This window comes from Geotrypetes seraphini, chromosome 7 (genome assembly GCF_902459505.1).
Source record: "Geotrypetes seraphini chromosome 7, aGeoSer1.1, whole genome shotgun sequence".
NCBI classification, from domain to species: Eukaryota; Metazoa; Chordata; class Amphibia; order Gymnophiona; family Dermophiidae; genus Geotrypetes; species Geotrypetes seraphini.
Genome location: NC_047090.1, coordinates 2,525,645 through 2,550,422, shown reverse-complemented (window position 1 = coordinate 2,550,422; position 24,778 = coordinate 2,525,645). Strand labels below are relative to the sequence as shown.

General features: G+C 43.1%; 1 protein-coding gene across 8 annotated transcripts in view; it reads right to left on the bottom strand.

Moving 5' to 3' along the window:
- Positions 1–1,657: 1,657 nt before the first annotated feature.
- The window catches only part of APAF1 (apoptotic peptidase activating factor 1), a 134,378-nt gene continuing 111,257 nt past the window's right edge, over positions 1,658–24,778 (bottom strand). For all 8 annotated transcript variants that reach the window (XM_033951402.1, XM_033951395.1, XM_033951398.1 and 5 more), the window contains 5 exons: positions 21,282–21,401; positions 18,739–18,864; positions 16,874–16,999; positions 10,479–10,625; positions 1,658–4,101 (listed from right to left, as the gene is read on the bottom strand). In XM_033951402.1, coding sequence (XP_033807293.1) covers positions 3,955–4,101; positions 10,479–10,625; positions 16,874–16,999; positions 18,739–18,864; positions 21,282–21,401 — 666 coding nt within the window. In that variant the 3' untranslated portion in view covers positions 1,658–3,954. The remainder of the gene's footprint in view (positions 4,102–10,478; positions 10,626–16,873; positions 17,000–18,738; positions 18,865–21,281; positions 21,402–24,778) is intronic.

Below are 24,778 nucleotides of genomic sequence, written 5' to 3'. Positions count from 1 at the left end.
GTTGTATTCTACTCAGCTGAATAAGTAGATTGAGGTAATTCCGCATGACAGAAGCAGGTGAGTAGTAGTGTAAACATATGGTGAAGCAATCAAAAGTTTTAAGTTCTTACCAAGCTGGAGAAACAGAGCCCATGCATATCTGGACAAGGGTTGTCACTTATGCTAGAAGGATTTATTATCTTGCTTGTTTTCAGAGAGAGACTGCACCTACTTTTAATTAAAAGTGCAATTTGAACGCAAGATTGTGTATATGCTCAAATTTAAACTGTTTTTAGAGCATTTGTGCATTCTGAGTGCCTGGTATATAAATGCCCTTATGAAACAGGGATCATTTCTCAACTTGGCATAGGCATCCAGTTAAAAGATTAGTCCCACATGCGTAAGTGTTCCCAGGGCAGAGGCTGGAGAAAGTTGCAAAATATGCATGTATATTATATAATAAACATGTATTCAAGTGATCATCTGCATTTGAGTGTGGCAAAGTGGTTAAAGCTACAGCCTCAGCACCCTGAGGTTGTGGGTTCAAATCCACGCTGCTCCCTGTGACCCTGGGCAAGTCACTTAATCCCCCCCATTGCCCCAGGTACATTAGATAGATTGTGAGCCCACCAGGACAGACAGGGAAAATGAATAAATTCATGTAAATTATTCTGAGCTCCCTTGGGAGAATGGTATAGAAAAGAATAAATAAATTATATCTAATTTAACAGAAAAAAGCAACATCTTCAGCTGAAGGAATGTAATCAAGGGAGTTGAAAGCAGGTGGAAATGCCTGTAATTTCTTTTAGGTGGGGTAAATTTATAAAAAGGCTTATAGCAGGGGTAGGGAACTCCGGTCCTCGAGAGCCGTACTCCAGTCGGGTTTTCAGGATTTCCCTAATGACTATGCATTGAAAGCAGTGCATGCAAATAGATCCTGAAAACCCGACTGGAGTACGGCTCTCGAGGACCGGAGTTCCCTACCCCTGGCTTATAGGTACAAACAGTGCCTCTATAAAATTGACCATTAAGAAATCAATCACTTTACTAAGAAACAGGCTCTGTTTTGGGGTCAACAAATTCTTATCTGTCCAGATGTTTCCAGACAGACCCAAGTGAAGAGGAAGCAGTTCCTGGCGCTTAGGCCTAGAGCCCTAGCGGTGGGCGCAACCTTCTTCTTAAAATTGCCTTATTTCATATTTAAGTGATAAATATGTCTTCCTAGACCCAGTCCAGCTAGAAGGTTTTCTGAAGGATAAACCGGTTTCAATTAAACCTTCTTGGTTTAATTTCCAATTGGGAAGGAGTAATGAAGAAATACATAGATGTAAAGCCAGACTTTGCCTACTTAGCTGTATCTACTTATATAAATGTTTTCTGCTTAAGAGTGCGCACTGTCGGCCAGATAATGTGGACTAGATCATTGAATGATTTTATTTCCTTTTGAATGATTATGTTCTTGGTTTGTAATTGGATATTCCTGAATTTGTTATATAAATTTGTAATCTGTAATAAATGAAATCAATAACTATCACCCGTTTCATATCACTTCAGCTAGATAATCGTTTTTTCGGCATTTGTAGGGGCTACACTTTATAGTTTTGAAGATGCAGCTTCTGAAAGGAAAAATGCTTGGTAAAGCATGCCTATTAGAATGCTGTTACAGGGAGTGGTTGTGTGTGTGGGGGGGGGGGGGGGTCATTTTTTTTTTTTTTTTTTAGTATGATTCTATTATCTCTTGGAGTGAATGTGTCCAGGTCTATTTTAATTGGAATTTTTTTCCCATTTCTTTTCATTGTATTTATTATATTTTGTAAATCGGTGGCAATGCATCAAACTTTTAAATAAATAAACATAAGGTATAATAACATTTAAAGCCCTCAGTATCCATTGCAAGTATCACAGAAATGCACAAAACATTGAAAACTGAGACAATAATGCAAATGAATTTTTTTTTTAAGTATTTTAGAAAGATCAATGAAAAATACCCAGCAAAACCAATGCAGTATTACAGAATTTTCACCAGGCTATTGAGTATATATTCTATATAGCATTTTCCTCTTGGAGCAAAGCTACTTCATAAGTAGACATAAAGGGGCTGATTTTATAAGTGGTACCTGATATGGTAGGTAGAGAATGATAGGGGACAAATTTTTCCCCGTCCCCGCGAGTTCTTTTCCTGTCCCTGCCATTCCTGCAAGCTCCATTCTCGTCTGAAGAACCCTCAAACACTTTAAAACCATAAATGTTCGAGGCTTGTATGGTTAAGGCAGAGCTTATACAAATGGGGCCGACAAATGGGAGCGACAAAATTCACGGGGATGGGCAGGGGAAATTAAGTCCTGTAGGGCGGAGACAAATTTGTCCCCGTGTAATTCTCTAATGGTAGGCACCTAGAAAAATGGAGTCTGCCACGTGTCAATCATTCTCAGGCGCCACATAGAGAATCACAGCTACTGGTGCCTGATGACAAACTTAGGTGCTATTAATGTAGGCCAGGGTTTGAAAGGCCTACATTTCCAGTGCCTAGGTTTGTCTTAGAATTGTACCTAGTGGCGCTTAGTGACGCCTAAGGCCAACTTAAGTGTGCTGCATCACTAACTGCTGCTGGGTGCTCGGGTATTAGCTGTTAAGATTTTTTTAAATTGTTTTTTAATCAGCTTTTAATGATGTGATCAATTACTGCACCACTTAAAGCTGATTTAAACAATTGACCCCTTTTTTACAAAACCATAATGTGGATTTTAGTGCCAGCCATGGTGGTAACAGCTCCGATGCTCAAAGAATTCCTATGAGTGTCAGAGATGCTAAAAACTGAGCTACAGTTTTGTAAAGTGGGGGGAGGGGGGAGAAGTTAGGTGCCTGCAGACATGACCTTTAGGCAGCCTTGACAGAATTTCCCTCTAAGGGCCCTTTTTACAAAACCATGGTAGTGATTCTCCCGCAGGAATTGAATAGGCTTTGGTGCATTTTGCCACCGGAGAATCCCTACCGCGGCTTTGTAAAAGGGACCCTAATGTTCCACAAGGACAAATCTACCCAAAAATCTTACCATAGTTCTGTGTTGGACAAGAACCATTATGAACACATGAATTATTCTTTTCACTCTTGCCTATGTCTGTACTGCTTTGTACCTAATATTCACAGTGAAGTTAAAAGCAACCCTAGTTTCATGAATACAGAAAGAGTTGGAGCCTTCCAGACCTGTTTACTTACAAAAAAAAAAAAAAAAATCAGAAGGAATCAAGTTGATTTGTAGTACCAAAACAAGAGGTACCAGTGGAACTCCGGCGATGTTTAACAAACAATAGATACCAATAGACGACAGATGTTTGACCTGTGTCATTTTCTTTGGCCACCTGATTCATGTCATTACGTTCATCACTTCTATTACCAATCTAATATGGGCAACATGAGGTAACATGACATTATATTCAGAATACTGAGGGTCCATAGACGGTGCCCAAACAATACAGCACATAGACAATACTGGGGCTTAATTAACACATTTAACCTGTTGATAAAAATGTAAACTGGAAGCTCAAGGAGCAATATTTTCTTAATATGAAAATAGCAAAAATATAGTTTTTGATTTACAATGATTTGACAAACTGCAACTATACTAATTTATCTTTACATTGACAAGGAAATAGAGTCACAGAATATTTATACAAGAAGTATAAAAAGAATCACATGTTGAATACTAAGGGCTCCTTTTACAAAGGCGTGTTAGCGGTTTTAACGCATGCACCGAATTAGGGTGCGCTAGCCGAAAATCTACCGCACGCGGTAATTTAGCGCACGCTATTCCACGCGTTAAGGCCCTAGCGCACCTTCGTAAAAGGATCCTTAAGTTAGGAAAGTTTAGTAAAAATATTTTCAGTACTTCCCCCTCCTCAGATCGATGCTCTGCCCCAAAATTAATACCATCAAATCTGACACTGATATGAGAACATTCCATTTTGTTTCATGGATTCACACTAACATTTCTAACACATAGAGAATTCCAAGGTTATCAATAGTCACATAGACTCTAAAGGTAGGAGACACATATATTGACTTCAGATTCGTTCCATGTGTGTAGAATGTCTGTAAGGATTCTCCAGTATCTACTTTCCACCACTGTAAAAATAAATAAAGTCATCACAATCTATGCGCACAATTTAAATGCAAAAATTATAACATACAGTTTAGGTATGCACAATGTACCCTATACTCTAGATCCGGGTGGTCAACCTTGGTCCTTGAGGGCAACAAACCAGTTGGATTTTCTGAATTTCCTCAACAAATATGAAATCTATTTGCATGTAGAAACATAGAAACATAGAAACATAGAAAGGTGACGGCAGAAAAGGGCCACAGCCCATCAAGTCTGCCCACTCTACTGACCCACCCCATTAAGTCTGAGTGCTGATGACTTAGTTCCTTAGCTCGACCCTCGTAGGGATCCCACGTGGATATCCCATCTATTCTTAAAGTCGAGCACGTTGGTGGCCTTGACCACCTGCATCGGAAGTTTGTTCCAATGATCCACCACCCTTTCCGTGAAGAAGTACTTCCTGGCGTCACCACTAAATTTCCCTCCTCTGAGTTTAAGCGGGTGCCCCCTTGTGACCGAGGGTCCCATGGGAAAGAATATGTCGTTTTCCATCTCGACACGACCTGTGACGTATTTAAATGTCTCAATCATGTCACCCCTTTCCCTGCGCTCCTCTAGAGTATAGAGCTGCAATTTGCCCAGTCTTTCTTCGTATGAGAGACCCTTGAGTCCGGAGACCATTCTAGTGGCCATACGCTGGACCGACTCGGCTCGAAGCACATCTTTACGGTAATGCGGCCTCCAGAATTGCACACAGTATTCCAGATGAGGTCTCACCAATGATCTGTAAAGTGGCATGATGACTTCAGGTTTGCGGCTGACGAAGCTTCTCTTGATACATCCCATCATTTGCCTTGCCTTGGATGAGGCCTTCTCTACTTGTTTGGCAGCCTTCATGTCTGCACTGATGATAACTCCCAAGTCCCGTTCTTCTGAAGTCCTAGCTAGTGCTTCTCCATTCAAGGTGTATGTTCTGCATGGATTTCTACTGCCAAGATGCATGACCTTACACTTCTTAGCGTTGAAACCCAGCTGCCATGTCGAGGACCAGATTTCTAACGTGATCAGATCTTGCGTCATACTATCCACGAGATTGCTTTCACTTACTATATTACACAGTTTGGCGTCGTCAGCGAACAGTGTTACTTTACCCTGAAGCCCCCGGGTCAAGTCCCCTATGAATATGTTGAAAAGGGATGGTCACAGGACTGATCCCTGCGGCACTCCGCTAGTCACCTCCGATGTCTCAGAGAGGGTGCCGTTGACCACCACTCTCTGAAGTCTTCCACTCAGCCAATCAGTGACCCATGCAGTTAGTTTCTCACCCAACCCCATCGATTTCATCTTGTTTAATAATCTGCGGTGCGGTACACTGTCAAAAGCTTTACTGAAATCCAAGTACACTATGTCTAGAGACTCTCCCGAGTCTAGCTTTCCTGTCACCCAGTTAAAGAAGCTGATAAGATTGGATTGGCATGACCTGCCCCTAGTGAATCCATGTTGACAGGGATCCCTCAGATTTCCCTCATCCAATATTGTGTCTAATTTACCTTTAAGCAGGGTTTCCATGAGTTTACACACTATTGATGTGAGACTCACTGGCCTGTAATTCGCAGCCTCTGCTTTGCAGCCCTTTTTGTGCAGAGGAACAACGTTGGCTGTTTTCCAGTCTAGGGGGACTCTTCCCGTACCTAGGGAGAGATTGAAGAGCGTGGCTAACGGTTTCGCCAGAACATCGCATAGCTCTCTGAGCACTCTTGGGTGCAAATTATCCAGTCCCATAGCTTTGTTCACCTTAAGTCTTGACAGTTCTCTGTAAACATCAGTTGGTGTGAACTCAAAATTCTGAAATGGGTCTTCCATGCTTTGCTTTGCTTCCAGACGTGGCCCTTGCCCTGATGCCTCGCAGGTGAAGACTGAACAGAAGTAATCATTCAGTAGTTTGGCCTTATCAGAATCTGTATCCACATAGTTTCCTTCTGGCGTTCTAAGGCGTACTATCCCGTTTGTGTTCTTTTTCCTGTCGCTAATGTACCTGAAGAAGGATTTGTCCCCTTTTTTAATGTTCTTCGCTAGAGTTTCTTCCATTCGAAGTTTGGCCTCTCTGACTGCTGTTTTGACCGCTGCAGACCTTGTCCTATATTCAATGTTTGCTTCTTTTTTCCCCGTGCGTTTGTATGAGAGAAATGCTTTTTTCTTTTCTTTGACGAGGTAAGAGACCTCTTTAGTGAACCATTGGGGTTTCTTTTTTCTTTGCTGTTTGGTTACCGATTTTATGTAGCGTTCAGTTGCCTCATGAAGGGTCAACTTCAAGGTTGACCACATAGCTTCCACATTATCAGTTACTTCTTGAACCTGCAACGTCTGATGGACGAAATCACCCATGCGTGTGAAGTCGGTGCCTCGGAAATTGAGTACCCTTGTTTTTGTTTGTGACCTGGTGAAGCCTTTCTTAAGGTTAAACCATACCATGTTATGGTCACTGGTGGCTAGCGTTTCTCCCACCGAGACCTCCGAGACGCTTTCCCCGTTCGTAAGTACCAGGTCCAGGATGGCCTGGGCTCTAGTGGGCTCTAGTACCATTTGTTTGAGCCGTGCTCCCTTCATGGATGTTAATATCCTCCTGCTATCACAATTTTTCGTTGAGAGTGTGTTCCAGTCTACATCAGGCATGTTAAAGTCTCCCATCAGAACGACGTCCCCCCGTAAGGTGATATTCTCAATGTCTTCGATTAATTCTGCATCCTTGTCCTCCGATTGTCTTGGGGGTCTGTATACCACACCAAGGTACAGGCATTTTTCTCTGCCTCTGGCCAAGTTCACCCAGATGGATTCCCCAGTATACTTGACATCCGTGATCCTTGTTGTCTTGATGTTCTCTTTGATGTAAAGTGCAACCCCTCCTCCTGACTTACCCTCTCTGTCTTTTCGAAGCAGGTTGTATCCTGGCATAGTTATATCCCACCCATGAGAGTCTGTGAACCATGTTTCGGATATTGCTACTACGTCTAGGTCTGCATTAACTATTTCTGTTTCTAGTTCTAGAAATTTATTCCCTAAGCTGTGTGCGTTAACATACATAGCTCTCCACTCTTTCTGTCTGCTAGGCTCCTGTAGTGAGCCATCCATTTGAATTAAAGTGTCACCTAGTGATTGTTTTGCAATAAGGGTACTTACCTCGGACTTAGAAGCGGAGATTTGGTTCACCCCATCAGGATTGTTACTTACTGCTCCGGTGTAAAAGTGGGTACCCACCCCCGACTTACCTAGTTTAAAGCCCTTCGAAGTAGGCGGGCTAGCCTGTGTCCGAATACATTCTTACCTCTGTTGGTCAGGTGGAGTCCGTCTGGTCCCTGTAGTCCCTGTAGTGCCTCTCCGTGATTCAGGAATCCGAAGTTCATTTCCTGGCACCATCGTTGTAGCCACTCATTCGTCCTCAGGATACGTTCATCCCTGTCCCTTCCTCTGCCCCTAACTGGAAGAATTGAAGAGAATACTACCTGTGCTCCTGTCCGCTTTAGCCTCTTTCCCAGAGCTCCGAAGTCTCTAGCTATGTCCTCCAGGGAGTTCTTGGCAGTGTCGTTCGTCCCGACGTGAATGAGCATCATGGGGAAGTGGTCGTGGGGCCTGAGAAGTTTATCCAGACAGGTGGTCACATCTCATATTCTGGCTCCGGGTAGACAGCAGACCTCCCTTGACTGCATATTCATTGGGGAAATCCTTAAAAATTAAACTAGGTTGTGGCCCTCAAAGACCAAAAGGATGCCCACCCCTATTCTAGATCCTTCTTCCCAAAAGTCAATCAATATTATAAATTCCATCAAATGATATCAGCAGTATTTCCTAAGTGCTGATTCTATAAAGTACATTACCATATTTTCTCACATATAACGCGCGCGTTATATGTGGTTTTTACATACCGCACATACCCGCGTTATACGCGTGAGCGCGTTGTACAAAATTTTTTTTACATAGTTCCCCCCCCCATGTCCAATTCACCCCCCCGCAGGACCGCTCGCATCCCCACCCCGAAGGACCGCTCGCACGCACCCGCACCCCCACCCCGAAGGACCGCTCACACGCACTCCCACCCGCACCCGCACCCTGAAGGACCGCTTGCACCCCCACAGCCTCCCGACCCCCCCATCATGTAGAAACTCCTACCGGTGTCCTGCTGCTTCCTCTTGGCAGTCCCGACACCCGACACGATCGGGGCAAGAGGGAGCTCAAGCCCTCTTGCCCCAGCCAACCGCGGCACCCCCGACACGATCGGGGCAAGAGGGAGCTCAAGCCCTCTTGCCCCCCCGACTCCCTGACACGATTGGGGCAAAAGGGAGCCCAAGCCCTCTTGCCCCGCCGGCTCCCCAACTTCCTGACAATATCGGGCCAGGAGGGAGCCCAAGTCCTCCTGGCACTGGCGACCCCACTCCCCGCTAGTTGTTCGGGCCAGGAGGGAGTCCAAACCCTCCTGGCCACGGCGACCCCCTACCCCCACCCCACACTACATTACGGGCAGGAGGGATCCCAGGCCCTCCTGCCCTCGACGCAAACCCCCCTCCCCCCAACGAGCGCCCCCCCCCCCCCAAGAACCTCCGACGGCTCCCCCAACCGACCCGCGACCCCCCTGGCCGACCCCCACAACACCCCCACCCCCCTTCCCCGTACCTTTGTGTAGTTGGCCGGACAGACGGGAGTCAAACTCGCCTGTCCGGCAGGCAGCCAACGACGGAATGAGGCCGGATTGGCCCATCCGTCCCAAAGCTCCGCCTACTGGTAGGGCCTAAGGCGCCTGGGCCAATCAGAATAGGCCCGGGAGCCTTAGGTCCCACCTGGGTGCGAGGCCTGAGGCACATGGGCCCAACCCGACCATGTGCCCAAGGCCCCGCCCCCAGGAGGGACCTAAGGCTCCCGGGCCTATTCTGATTGGCCCAGGCGCCTTAGGCCCCACCAGTAGGCGGAGCTTTGGGACGGATGGGCCAATCCGGCCTCATTCCTTCGTTGGCTGCCTGCCGGACAGGCGGGTTTGGCTCCCGTCTGTCCGGCCAACTACACAAAGGTACGGGGAAGGGAAGTGGGGGTGTCGTGGGGGTCGGCCAGGGGGGTCGCGGGTCGGCTGGGGGGACGGTCGGAGGTTCTTGGGGGGGGCGGTCGTTGGGAGGAGGGGGGTTTGCGTCGAGGGCAGGAGGGCCTGGGATCCCTCCTGCCCGTAATGTAGTGCGGGGTGGGGGTAGGGAGTCGCCGTGGCCAGGAGGGTTTGGGCTCCCTCCTGGCCCGAACAACTAGCGGGGGGGTCCTTCGTGGGGGGGAATCGGATGTCGGGGGGCATCAGGCTTTCAGGGTGGGGACAGGACTTCAAGGGGGAGAGGAGAGTCGGGGTGGGCGAAAGGAGAGTCGGGCGGCGACAGGAGAGTCGGGCTTTGTCATAGCTACAAAGTCAAAGCAATGTTTTCTCATGGGTAATTTGCAATCTACAGAAATAATAAATCAAAAACAGCTATAAACTTTCTTACTTTAGAATTTATCTTATCCTCTAAGTGCAAATACCCATCTTCTAGCCCAATTACCAAAGTACAATAATGTAAAATAAAGTCATAGAAATCCACCTTAACAGCTTCCCAGCTTTCAGGTGGTCTATAAACTAAAATTAAACCTAGTGAACCTAAAATTGAAGCATCTAAGTCTGGAATGCTATAAGTTCTAAACTGGGGATCATCAAAAAACCAAGTTTTTAAAAATCCTTATAAATTACCACTATTCCCCCTCCTTTCTTGTCTAACCTGGGGCAATGAAGTATTTTATAGTCTGGGGGACATAATTCTACCAAAACAGGACAATACTACTCTGTCAGCCAAGATTCTTTAATAAAAAATAAATTTATAGCCCTGCGTAAAAAAAATTTTAGTGCAGAGAGCCGCGCTGATTGGCCCGCACTGCTCCTGACGCTCATAGGAACTCTATGAGTGTTGGGAGCAGCGCGGGCCATTCAGCGTGGCTCACCACGCTACAAACTGCTAGCGCAGTTTGATAGAAGAGGCCCTAAGTAACTTGGTCTTAATATATACAGTCTAGCTCTAGAATCATAATTAAAATTAGTATGATCAAGAGACTAGACATATGATAAATCCTATTTGCATCTCTTCCCCAAAGCATAATGAAAAATATAAAACCTAAAATATTAAAAAAGAAAGATCAATTCCAGTCTTGTTTGTCTGCATAGATAACACTGCAGTGTGCTACAGGCCACACAAGATCCTTTGGCTGGGCTTGCCGATGGTAGCTTTATGAGGCTGAATGGAACCCTAGGGGCAAGACTTCTGGCCATCTCTAAAAATCTGGGGCTTTCACTTCGAAGATGGCTTAAGAGCACAGGTCCATTTCTTAACAGTATAAGCTGGCTTACCTTAACATATCCTCCAGTTGAAATAAGCATCTTACTGTCAGGGGAAAAATGGACATCTGTTACCCAGCCGCCATGTGCTATATCGCCATCACTTTCAACCACTTGGGAGTACAGATGGAGCAATTCACCGTCTGACACATTCCAAATCTAAACAGTAATAAAATCAGCATCATAACTGAAGAAATATTTGCTTTCAATAACACAGTGCTTTCATACATTGGAAGACAGCTATATGATATGAATTAGTACAATAGACTACCACTAACACATCATGGCTTTGTTAACTGTTAGTATTCATTTCTCTACTACGTAGCCAGCTGTACAAATATTTGTAATACAAAAACTAAACCAGGTTTATTTATGGACACTTTTATTATATAAAAATCACAAAAACAATGCATCCTACTTTAAAACTACAAAGTAATTCCTCCATTTCATAGAACACATAAGTAGTAGATTTCACATTATCCTTCATTCTATTAGTTGGGTGGACAAGTCTACAAAATATTCACTTTTAAAAGATACAGATGTATTATTATTATATACCAGATATACCAGTTGAATTGCTTTACAATGAATCACCAAAGAGATTAATTTACTAAAGTGTGATAAGTTATTGTTAGGCCCTGGCAGGCTTACCCTGGTTTGTGACAGGGCTCCAAGATATGTCTTATGTACTTCAGTTATTTCACAGAACTTTAATGCTGTAGCTACTTCTTGCCAGGATATGTAAGCTAGGCATTGTGGGTAATGTAGTCTTACAAATGCTGCAGTCACTCTTGATCTCCTGCTTACCTCTACAAGCTTCTATGCCAGTGGTCTCTCTTTTAAGATCCCCTCTATCTCTCATCTAAGCTTGAATTTTTTGTCTCACTTGTGGCTCACCTTTACTTCCTGAGCTACCTGGGCTAAGGTCTACTCCAATTGGCCTCTGACCCTGCCCTTCCCTTGGCCTTGTGGGAACTCTTTGTCTAGAGACACAGTCACTGCCCTTCCTCCATCTGCAATACATGTGGCTCTTCCTATCTCTTAACAAAGGACTATCTTTTCACCGCTTCAGCTATCCGAGCACATGTAGGAATGCTTCAGCCCTCTAGCCCTGAAACCGCCCTATTCTGCTGGATTATTTTCCTGCCTTCCAATTTCTCATACTCATCTATTAGAGCAACATTCTGAAACTAAGAAGTCTGAGCCCAGGGGAACAAACCTCTGAGAAAAAAAACTGCTAAACGTACTGTATATTTGTTCAATAAAATATACTTCAGAAAAGATATAAGGATTTTCTGTGTGTGTGTGTGAGTATGTCAGGAGGATTAGCTTTCTGGTAGATTTAGCTAGCGCACGTCTGGGACAGCTTGCTAATCAAGAAAATAAAGTTATTATACAGGTTTTTCTATTCTACCTTAACCTAATTAGTTCAAGGATGGATAACAATAATAAAGAACTGGATTAACTTGTCCAGGAATTACAAAATTCTTGGACACTTATAGTGCAAAAATTAAGCTCAGTAAAAATCAATGATGATGAAAATAAAAAGGATTTAAAAAAATGTCCACAAAGTCCCCCAAAAAAGCTGGTTCCAAAAAGTTCATATTGAATAAACAAAGTTAATTGCCGGATAGATTTCAAGTTCTTGGCCATAGGAAATCGTAATTGATAAAGATTTCTCATTTGATATTTAGAAAAAGGATTATACAATAAAGTTACTAGATTTAATCAAATAATTTGGGACATTTCCTGTCAAGATCTTGAAAACTGTGACTCATAGTTTAAATTTTAATCTAGCTTCTAAAGGTAACCAATGAAGTTTACTATAATAAGGTTGTAGATACTCAAATTTCCATATGCTAAATATCATCTTACAGCTGAATTTTGAACCAATTGTAATTGTACCAAGAGCAGATGGAAAGAGACAAGGGGAATTGCAAGCAATCAACGCCTGGATGAGACGATGGTGCGAAGACGAAGGCTTCGACTTCGTGCGAAACTGGACGGCGTTCTGGGGAAAAAGCAAGTACTACAGAAGGGATGGACTACACCTCAACAAGGAAGGAGCAAGAGTTTTGGCAGGCAACATGAAGAAAGCAATAGAGAAGGCTTTAAACTGAAGAACAGGGGAAAGCCGACAGTCGACCACCGGTCGATGGTATGGACAACAGGATGCCCCGACGTAGGAACAAAGGACTACTACTCATACATAAGAGAGGTCGACCTCACAGCTAACAAAGGAGAACAAGCAGGAAGGGACAACTCAGACACAGGAGGGGAAGACCACACAGCAAACATGGAAGATAACACAGGAGCAGTAAAGGATACCGTAAATAAAACTGTAAGGACAGCCAAGAGTAGAAGGTCCAATAAGGTAACACGAAGGGAACTTAGATGCATATATACAAATGCTAGAAGTATAGGAAACAAAATGGGAGAACTAGAGATGATAGCAAGACATGAGAACATGGATATCATTGGCATAACAGAAACATGGTGGAATGAAGAAAACAAATGGGACACAGTACTACAGGGATACAAACTATATAGAAGGGATCGAGAAGGGCAGAAAGGTGGAGGTATTGCCCTATATGTTAAGGAAGAAATAGATTCTGTTGGAATGATTACAACAGACAGGAAAGAGAAGCTGGAGTCCCTCTGGATCAAAATTCCTGGTCAAAATGGCGCAGATACAAAAATTGGCCTTTACTATCGTCCCCCAGGACAGGCGGTAGACACTGACTCAGAAATGATGGAGGAAATCAAACAAGTATGCAGGACAGGCAATGTAGTTATATTGGGAGACTTCAATCTCCCAGGAATAGACTGGAAACTAGGAGCCTCCAACTGCGGCAAGGAGGCCAAGTTCCTGGAGGTGCTAGGGGATTGCTTCCTGGAGCAAATGGTAAAAGAGCCGACAAGAGGCGACGCCATCTTGGACTTAGTCTTAAATGGTCTCAAGGGACCGATAACAGAAGTAGAAGTCAGGGCTCCATTGGGAACGAGTGATCACAATGTAATCAACTTTAAACTGGACATCGGGAAAAGGAAACATGCCAAAACCTTAACCACCACCTTAAACTTTAAAAAGGGTAAATACGATTGCATGAGAGCCATGGTAACAAAACGACTCGAGAAGATGGTGGACAAACTTGAAACAGTAGATCAGGCATGGTGCCTATTGAAAAATACTATTGCAGAAGCACAAGATCTCTACATTCTGAGGATTTCTAAAGATCGGAGAACTAAAGGCAAAGGAGAACCGTCATGGCTTACCATACAGGTGAAGGAAGCCATAAAAGAAAAGAAGGACTCTTTCAAAATATGGAAATGCACGAGGACAACCGAAGCCTGGAACAAACATAAAGATGAGCAGAAGAAATGTCACAAAGCGGTGAGGGATGCAAAACAGGACTATGAGGAAAAAATAGCCCGGGAGGCCAAAATCTTCAAGCCCTTTTTTAGATACGTGAAGGGGAAAAAACCTGCAAAAGAGGCAGTGGGACCCCTGGACGACAAGGGAATAAAAAGGTACATCAAGGAAGATAAACAAATCGCAGACAAACTAAATTCCTTCTTTGCCTCCGTCTTTACGAAGGAGGACACCTCAACAATACCTGAAGCGGAGAAACTGTTTACAGGAGAAATAGAGGACAGCCTCACCACAGTTGAAGTGAACTTGGATCAGATATACTACCAGATCGACAAACTTAAAAGTGACAAATCCCCTGGACCGGATGAAGGAATTGAAGGTTGAAATCGGAGAGTTATTGCAAAAACTTGCAAACCTGTCAATCAGAACTGGACAGATACCAGACGACTGGAAGAAAGCAAACGTCACACCAATTTTCAAAAAAGGATCGAGAGGAGAACCGGGCAACTATAGACCTGTGAGTCTTACGTCTGTCCCCGGCAAGATGATTGAATCACTGATCAAGGATAGCATAGTTCAGCACTTGGACACACACGACTTGATGAAACCCAGTCAACATGGATTCAGGAAAGGGAAATCGTGTTTGACGAATTTACTCCAATTCTTTGAGACCGTGAACGAGCAAATTGATAGTGGAAAGCCGGTGGACATAATATACTTGGATTTCCAGAAAGCGTTCGACAAAGTTCCACACGAAAGACTTCTCAGGAAACTACAAAGCCATGGCATAGAGGGAGATATACAAAGATGGATAGGCAAATGGCTGGAAAACCGAAAGCAGAGAGTGGGCATAAATGGGAAGTTCTCTGACTGGGAGAAAGTGACTAGTGGTGTACCCCAGGGCTCGGTACTTGGGCCGATCCTTTTTAATATTTATATCAATGACTTGGAAAACGGAACATCCAGTGAGATCATCAAGTTTGCAGACGACACAAAACTCTGCCGGGCAATCAGATCGCAGGAGGATAGTGAGGAACTCCAGAGCGATTTGTGTCGGTTAGAAAAATGGGCGGAGAAATGGCAAATGAGGTTCAACGTGGAGAAATGCAAGGTAATGCATTTAGGCAGTAAGAATAAGGAATACGAGTACAAAATGACAGGTGCAACTCTGGGAAAAAGTGAACAAGAAAGAGACCTGGGTGTACTGATAGATAGGACCCTGAAGCTGTCGGCACAATGCGCGGCAGCGGCAAAGAAGGCAAATAGAATGTTGGGCATGATAAAGAAAGGAATCTCGAGTAGATCGGAGAAAGTAATAATGCCGCTTTATAGGGCAATGGTCAGACCTCACTTGGAATACTGCGTCCAACATTGGTCTCCCTACCTAAAGAAGGATATAAAACTGCTGGAGAGGGTGCAGAGACGAGCAACTAAACTAGTGAAGGGTATGGAGAAACTGGTATATGAGGATCGACTTAAAACACTGGGATTGTTCTCCCTTGAGAAAAGGAGACTGCGGGGGGATATGATCGAGACCTTCAAAATACTGAAAGGAATCGACAAAATAGAGCAGAGAAGATTATTTACATTGTCCAATTTGACACGGACAAGAGGACATGAAATGAAGCTAAGGGGGGACAAGTTCAGGACTAATGTCAGGAAGTTCTGCTTCACACAGAGAGTGGTGGACATCTGGAATACTCTCCCAGGGGAGATTATTGCGGAATCGACAGTCCCAGGCTTCAAAAGCAAACTAGATGCATATCTCCTTGAGAAAGGCATATAAAGATATGGTGGCTATAAATAAACCAGGTGTATACCTGGCGGGGCCTCCGCGTGTGCGGATCGCCGGACTTGATGGACCGAAGGTCTGATCCGGAGATGGCGCTTCTTATGTTCTTATGATTAATAAGAGATTTAGAACAAATAACCATTCCTAAACTGCAATAATTTATTCTGGACAAAATCAAAAAGATTGAACTAGAATTCTAAAAGGTTTAATCTCAAAATATTTCCTTATAGATCTCAATTTCCTTAATATCAAGTAACACTGTTTAATTATATATTGTCTACATCAGTGGTATTCAACCCAGTCCTTAGGGACCACCTGGCCAGTCGGGTTTTCAAAGTCTCTGTCATCCATATTCATTGTGGATATCCTGAAAACTCGACTGGCCAGGTGGTCACTGAAGACTGGGTTGAATACCACTGGTCTACATGATTACAGATAAATTATCTATTTCTACCCCCCAAATTCATGAATGTAATTTCAAAGGAAAATCATTCTACCTGTAGAAATGGTTGCAATATATTTTGGATCCTTCTGAAAACTTAAACACAAAAACTTTGTTTCACTTTTATTCAATCTAAGTTGTTGTGTGGAAATCCAATTTTCAATAATGTTAAAACAAATCTTTATTTTAGAAATAGTATATGTTAAACATGAAGATACTAGCAATAATTGCATTGTAGATCTTCTCACTTCCCTTTTGTTCCAGTCACCGTTTAATTGTCTGTATTAAAGTCTTTTAATCCCCAAATATTCTGTCATTCCCTTTGTTTTTAAAATTTGTACATCACATTGAATTCATGATAATACGTTTGAATCAAAATTTTATTAAACTTGAGTATCACTGTTATGTCATGTTGAAATCTTGCTTGGTCCAAAATAATACCTAAAGTTTGCATAAGTATAATTCCATTCTATCAGAAAACCCAGAAATGGAAAACCCTTGAACGTTTACCGCACTTTAAGTACAAAGGCCTAAACCACATGTATTTTACTATGAAGTAACTGAGCTGAAAAACATGAACAAAAACCAAACAAACAGGATAGGCGTATTATTGAACAATCTCAAGAAACATCCAAAGTTATCATTTTAATAGATTGTTTCTTATTGCTGGAGGCCTGTTTTGATAAACAGTAGTAGGTCAAGAAGAAGAAGCTCCAACACATTCTAATATTCAAACCTGATAAATATTACATTCAGAATAAAAAATTGGAAAAATATTTGGACATATAGCATTTCAATACCCTTATTTCTCCATTGTCATCCCCAGTTGCTAAGTACTGGTCATCGAATGAGAAAGTGCAGCATCGTACACAACCTTGATGACCATTCAGGTGATGAAGAGAAGTTGATTTTGCAAAACACCATATCTGTCAATAAAGGATTTTTTAAAAAGTTATTATAAGCTATTAATTTTATTACAGCATAAAGCGGGAAATGCTATAGCCAGCGCCTACACTTAGGCAGTGGTAGGCACCCTGCCAATGCCTAAGTTAACTGAAAACGCTATCAGAAATGGCAAAAAACAGCAGTGTTGAAGTGCGCGCCTAAATAAAAGGCAGCTGGAATCATGGCTAGGTAGCCACTTTAGGCCACAGAATACCAAAGTAGGCATGGCCAACGCCGGAAGTGACGTTAGGTGGACCAAAGCAGCTAACCTAGCTGTGATTAAGCCAAGGTAGGCAGCTGAAATGTAGCCCTGAAAAACCCTTGCCTACATTTCAGCCACCTAGCTTTGCCACTAGACATGCAATCAGTGGCCGCTTTTAAGGCAGCCGCCAACATGGGCGCAAGTTACAGAATCTGAGCAATACAGCTTATAATGTTTCTTGCCAAACAGCAGAAGACAAAAGCAAATAGGGCTGGAAGTATGATAGACCCTGATCAATTTTCAAAGACTGTGTTCGTGAGGAGCTCACTAAACTAAAGATGGACAAAGCGATGGAGCCAAATGGTGTACATTCAAGGGTATGAAGGAACAGGGATGGCTGATCTTTTCCATGCTTCTCTAGAGTGGTAAAGGAGGATTGGAGAAGGGCAGATGTAGTCCCTCTCCACAAAAGTGGAAGTAAGGAAGTAGGAAACTAAAGTCTGACTGATGTGGTAATTAAAAAACACGATATATCAAATTATAAATCGCTTCTCATTCACAGGGTATTATCACATACACTCTTGAAGTATGCAAATCTTCCACCTCTTTTTGGGCTTTAATGCTCTTTATGGGACACTTAGGGGTCCTTTTACTAAGGCACGCTAAATGCTAATGTGCCCATAGAATATAATGAGCTTGTTAGCATTTAGCATGCGCTAAATCAGTTAGCGCGCCTTAGTAAAAGGACCCCTTAATGCTCAAAACCTCCTCATTAGCACTCATATAGTAATATTTACTTAGCCATTTAGTATAAATCATGTTTTATTGGCACATCATCAGTAAATACACAATACAACACGACCATACAACAAGGTCGCGAACATCAAATGTACCATCAAACACATTTTCACCCCAACCAAAGAATCCCCCCAATCCCCACCCACTCCAAAGCCCAAACCCCCATTACTTAGCCATTTAAACAAAGATGCTGGAGCAGTGAATGGAGTATGGCAGAAACAGAGGAAGTCCTGGAAAACGCCCGCTCGAGCGAAACATGTTGGATGAATAGCCCCTGGCCGGCGGACAAAGTCAGCCTTTAAGATAAGTTAAACAGTTGTTTAAATGGCTAAGTAAATATTACTATATGAGTAGAAAAAGGGCTAATAAGGAGGTAGGTGTTTAAATCTTAATGCTATGAAAGATTTTGAACATTAAAGGCTCCTTTTACGAAGGTGCGCCAGGGGCTTAACGCGCTAAATTGCCGCGTGCGCTAGCTGCTACCGCCTCTTTTTGAGCAGGCGGGTAGATTTTTGGCTACCGTGTGCTTGTGATAAACCCGCTAGCGCACCTTCGTAAAAGGAGCCCTAAGTGTCAGCGCTGAAGCCCCTACAGAGGTGGAAGACTTGCATACTTCAAGAGTGTATGTGAATGAGAAGCGAGTTATAATTTTGTATTATATATACATTAAAAACAGCAGTTGTCAGAAGAAAGGAGAATTTTCACATTATCACTACGTACCTTGGCACTCTTGTTGGCAGAAGTAGAAGAAAACTTGAAGGTATCATTAGAAACAGCACAAGAAAGTACTGCACCATTATGGCAATCAAAATCACTTTCTAATTCTCCAGTAATTATGTTCCAAACCTTAAAAAAATAAAAAAATAAAAATCTCTAGTGCTTCAATCATTTTTCATCTTCATTTACTTATTATTGCTGCCAAAAAATACTATATCAACTATCTCATCCCCCCCCCCCCAACTACTCCCAGCTATCCACACACTGTCTGGAAAGGGGAACAGCGGTGGTCCAACGTGTCCTTCTGCATACTGGACCCACACACTGCCCAAGGTCCTTTAAGTTCCGGGTCAGCATAAGAAAAGGTAAGGGGGCATCAACAACGACCAGGAAAAGAGGGAGTTGGGGTAGGAGTAAGGAAGAAAAGATGATCTGTTGGCCACCTTGGGGAGGTGAGGTTAAGAGAAATGGAGTAGAAGCCCAATACTGAAAACTAGGGGAACTACTGTGGCTCCTTGTGACCTTGAGCAAGTCACTTAACCCTCCATTGCCTCAAGTACAAACTCAGATTGTGAGCTTTCCAGGGACAGAAAAAATACTTACTGTATATGAATATACACTGCTTTGCTTATATAGGAGAAGGGGGAGTTCACCTAGGGCAGGGGTAGGCAATTCCGGTCCTCGAGAGCCAGAACCAGGTCAGGCTTTCAGGATATCCACAATGAATATGAGATGGATTTGCATGCACTTCCTCCTTGAGATGCAAATCTATCTCATGCATATTTATTGTGGATATCCTGAAAACCTGACCTGGCTCCGGCTCTCGAGGACCAGAATTGCCTACCACTGACCTAGGGCATCTGAACCCCTTGAGCCAGCCCTGAAATATACACATTATAAAGTACATCCCAGAGGTCCTGCAAATAAGCCCATTTTACTGAGTGGGTAGAGAACATATATGTGAGTGTGGGATTGTATGGGTAGTAACGTGATGGAAAGAGATGTACAAGTGGGAGTATAGTATGTGTGCTTACGAGTGAGTGAGTAAGATAAGAGATGAACTCTTTCATATTTGAAATGTCCATTTGGGATGTTTCGCGCTCTTCAAGTTTATTAGGTTTTTATATACCGCCTCTATACCCAATCTCTTTCTAACACCTTTATCACCACCTACCCCTCCTCCTTCCCTTTCCTTCTTAATGCACTCCCTCGCCTTCTTCTAAATAAGCTTCCTCTCACCTTCATCTATCAAAGGGTGGGTCCCCACCAGCCTGATGATCTGTATGCTAAGGTTGGAGCTTTCTTTAGCTAGTGGTAATTGGTCCCACTGGCACATCCAAAGGTGCACCGATGCCGGAGTTCACTTTTCTACATGGCGTCCTTCCTCCCGTTATCCCACTCTTCTGGAATTCCTCAAACCCGCTCTCTTCTAGACCCTCCCAAAAACTGAAACTATCTTTCCCATCTATAAAAGGTATATCCCGCGCAGGAAAACTTGGAACATCCCTCCCCTTTAGAACCACGGAACTCTGGAACAGCCTCTCATCCCCGCTCAGAAATTCTAGCTCCTTCTAATCCTTCCGTAAACGCTTGAAAACTTGGCTCTTCTCAAAAATCTAATCTCCTCCCGTTCTCTAGTACCCTGCCCCTCTCTATCTTCTCAGTCCCTCTCCTATATCCCTTCTTTGTAATTTCCTTTCCTCCTAACCTCTGTAAACCGCGCCGAGCTCTGCGCATGCGGAGATGGTGCGTTATACAAACCTAAGGTTTAGTTTAGTTTAGTTTGTCTTTGTGCTTCGAAGGTCAAGGGCCCCACACTACACCAACTTTCTACTGCAGCCCCAGATAATCTTTGGAAAGTAAAGCAGAGTGTGTTTTCCCTCCCGCTCCATTAAATCTTTCCGCTCTGGTGCTCGCCTCATCTTTATTAGTTTGCATGGGTTTATGAATGTTCAAACAATCCCATGTGTATGGATGGATACATAAAGGGAATGATAGGTGCTATTGTTCTAATGAAATGTGCTAATGTGGTCATAGAAAGTAGAAATTAAGCTTATACATTTATTTTTGAAATAAGGAGGGCAGTAATTAAACTTTGTATTCCCAGGACTGCGTAAGCTAATTTTCATGAGAACCTCCCTTGTGCAGATTCCTTAAGCATCTGCAAAATATGCAATAAGTACATATGGAGATGTCAAAATAAAATATTTGCACCTATTTTCACCCTCACTTAAGGGGCTGGGGCAATTTTCAATTTTTTTTTTCTGTGGTTAAACAGACTCCTAGTCATCCATAGAAATTCATTTGAGTACTGCCCCCTCAACACTAAGAAAATGGGACATGCAACTTAGGTCCAGCAATAGCTGCCTACATTTTGGGCCCCTTTTACAAAGCTGCAGTAGTGAGTACTGGTGCGGCAAATGCAACACAGCCCACAGGAATTGAATGGGATGAGTTGCATTTGCAGTGCGAAGCCCACTACCACCGTTTTGTAAAAACGGCCCTTATTTGGCCCATTAGCATAAAGAATACCAGATGACACTTACCTTAACTGTTCCATCAAAGGACCATGAAAGTAATCTTGAGTTTTCTAACAGTTCAAAATTCTTCACTGCTTCCTTGTGACCTTGTAGCAATATGCAGTTTTCTGACTGCCACTCCCAGACCTGAATTTAACACACAATTACACAAAATCCTCATTCTCCAAAAACCACTTCTGCAACTGTTAAAACAACACTGAAAAGTTATCATAAGATCAGCTTTCTTATCAATAAGCAATTTACTAAATCAGGCTCCTTTTGACATTACAAAGAAAAGCATCAATTTCAAAATATCAGAGTCCCTATTTTAGGAAAAACGTTTTTCTTTCAGAGAAAGCACATTTGCATTCTCCATGATTACTCCTAAAAGCATAAGGAATTTCTGTAATGCTATGAAATACCGACAGTGTTTGCTCGAAATGTGAATGTTTCAGAAGTGTACTATTTTCTGCACTCTATTTTCAATTAACAGTGATTACCAGATAGGTCCTCTTTAGTATGTATAGTTCTTTGAAAAGATCTTTAGCACAAAATAATGCTGGTGGATAAATAACTAAAGAAACATTGGGACTTAAAACAAAATTAAAACCAGTAAATGAGAGTGCTTTGTTCAGCAGCAAGTGAAATTGTTGTGTTTATTGGGCAGGACTGACTGCCTTTACAGGATGATCCTAACATACTAAAAAAAAAAATTATATATATATATATACACACACATACTGTGGGGCTCATAATCAAAAGAGAAAAACGTCCAAGTGCCAATAATAAAACTGGGTTTTGGACTGACCTAGGCCTTCATAATGCCGCTGAATGACCAAAGCTAAACGGGGCGTTTCAGGAGGCGTGTCAAGGGCGGGAGTTGGGCGGGACATGAAACGGCTTAGACTTAGTCATACAGCATGTATAACCGAACGTTTTACAACAGAGCCTAGACGGAACTTGGACGTTGTGACTTAGACCATGTAAAACATGGTCTAAGTCACCAGATAAGCACTGGAAACACATAAAACAGACCCCCACACACTACCCCAGTGATCACCAACCCCCCATTAGCCCCATAAAATTTTAATCATAACTTTAAAATTCAGCCTCCAGACCATCATCACCTGGCCGCCTGGCATAGGAAAGCCTAGTCGTCCAGCCCAGAGGCAGCTTAAGTCTTCTTGGGGGTGGGTTAGGGACTCATGGAGAGGAGGACCCATGCCCATAAGCCCCTGTAATCACTGCATTGATGCTTAAACATGTGCACTGCCCTATACCCTTTTGTACTGGCATATAAGTGGCTCCTGCAGCCATAAGGGCTATTGAGGTGGTAGATAAGTGGGTCTAGGGGATTCTGGAGGTGGTTTGGGGGGCTTATCATGACCTATAAGGGAGCTGTAGGGAGGAGAAGACATGGCACCCTTTTGTGAAGTTCACAGCAGTGCCCTGTAAGGTACCCCACTATTTAGGTGGCATGTCTGGGTGTGCAGTCCACCACTTTGCAGACCTCTCCCACGTCCAACAGGGCTCGTTCTAGGCGTTTTGGACATAGACGAAAATGTGGTATAAAGATAGACGATTTAGTGGCTTAGACGATCAGATCGGCAGGACGTATAATTAGACAATTTTCGAAACGAAAAAAAAGTTGGACATATCTTTCGAAAATGTGTCTTAAGCTGTTTTTTTACTTTGGACGACTTGCGAGATGGACGTAAATGGACTTAGACGTCCCTTTCGATTATGTCCCTCTGTGTATATATATATGAGAAAAAATTCATATGAATTATCATCATGAGTCTATTTTGAAAAGTACAGTGTTGTTTTTTGGAATTCTTACATGACTGGAGTGTTTTAGGGGTTTTTGTGATATTAAATTCTTCACTTCCCTTAAGACGAGAGATATATGCTTTTATAAAGTGGATCGAAGATAGGCATCGTTTTCCATTTTTAATGTAGATACATTAGTTGTGCTGCTAAATAATATTGATTTAATGATAAAAATGCAGGGGGGGGGGGCTGCAAAAACTCAAACGAGCGGCTCAGTGTAGCTGGTGATGTACTTCATGTTCTAAAGGTGGTCGGTCAGGTAGAAAAAGCAAGGGCAAAAGCCGGGAAGAAAAGGACGTTATAGTGCCTTTGTATAAATCTTTGGCAAGACCTCATTTAGAATACTGTGTACAATTTTGGAGACTACACCTTCAAAAAGGGAGAAACAGGATGGAGTCAGTCCTGAAAAGGGCTATTAAAACTGTCAGTGATCTTCATTGGAAAACATATGAGCACAGACTTAAAGGGTCCAGAGGAGAGCAACTAAACTGGTAAATGGTATGGAAAACTTCTCATATGCTGACAGGCTGAAAAAGCTGGGGCTATTCTCCCTGGAAAAGCGGAGACTTAGAGGAGACATGATAGAAACCTTCAAAATCCTGAGGGGCATAGGGACAGATTCTTCAGACTGTGGGGAACCACAAGTACAAGGGGTCACTCGGAGAAATTGAAAGGGGACAGGTTTAGAACAAATGCGAGGAAGTTCTTTTTTACCCAGAGGGTGGTGGACACATGGAACGCGCTTCCGGAGGTTGTGATAGGCCAGAGCACACTACAGGGTTTTAAGGAAGGTTTAGATAGGTTCCTAAAGGATGAGGGGATTGAGGGGTACAGATAGATGTAGAGGTAGGTTACAGAAATGGTCAGGAACCACTTCACAGGTCACAGACCTGATGGGCCGCCGCGGGAGCGGACCGCTGGGTGCGATGGACCTCTGGTCTGACCCAGTGGTGGCAACTTCTTATGTTCTTAATTCAATATGTATACTTTGAAAGAAAGGAGGGAGAAAGGAAATGTGACATACACATTTAAATACCTTCATGGCATTAATGCACAGGAGGAGGCAAGCCTCCTTCAATTGAAAGAAAACTCTAGAATGAAGGGATATAAATAGAAAGTAAAAAGGGAAAGACGCAGGACTAATTTAAAGAAATACTTTATTTCAAGGATGGTGGATACATGAAACGGCCTCCCAGTGGGGGTAGTAGAGACAAAGTCTATCTGAATTCAAAAAAAACATGGGGAAAGCACAGAGGATGTCTAAGGGACAGGAAGTGACAGATAGATGGTATGGATGGAAAGGCTAAATAGACTATTTGGTCTTTATGTGCATCTATTGTTTCTAAAAAGTCTTCCTTGCAAGATTTCAGTAATATGGCTAGACTTACACTAGAGAATGACACGGTGACAAAATTCATCACCGTTCCCGTCCCCGCAGATAACTGCGGGAAACCATCTTCATGTCATTCTTTAAGGAGAGAGGGAAGAATCAGAGTATAATTGGGCACAACCACTGACCGTAAGCTTTGCTTTGAAGAATACTGAGATTGAGCAGCAACATTCCAGAGCAGATATTGTGATGTCATAATGCCTCATTCCACCAGTGCCTAAGAGCCAATCACATCAGTGATGTCACAATGGCTCCCATAAGAATCAGAGTATGAATGGCACAACCACTGACCCGCAAGCTTTGC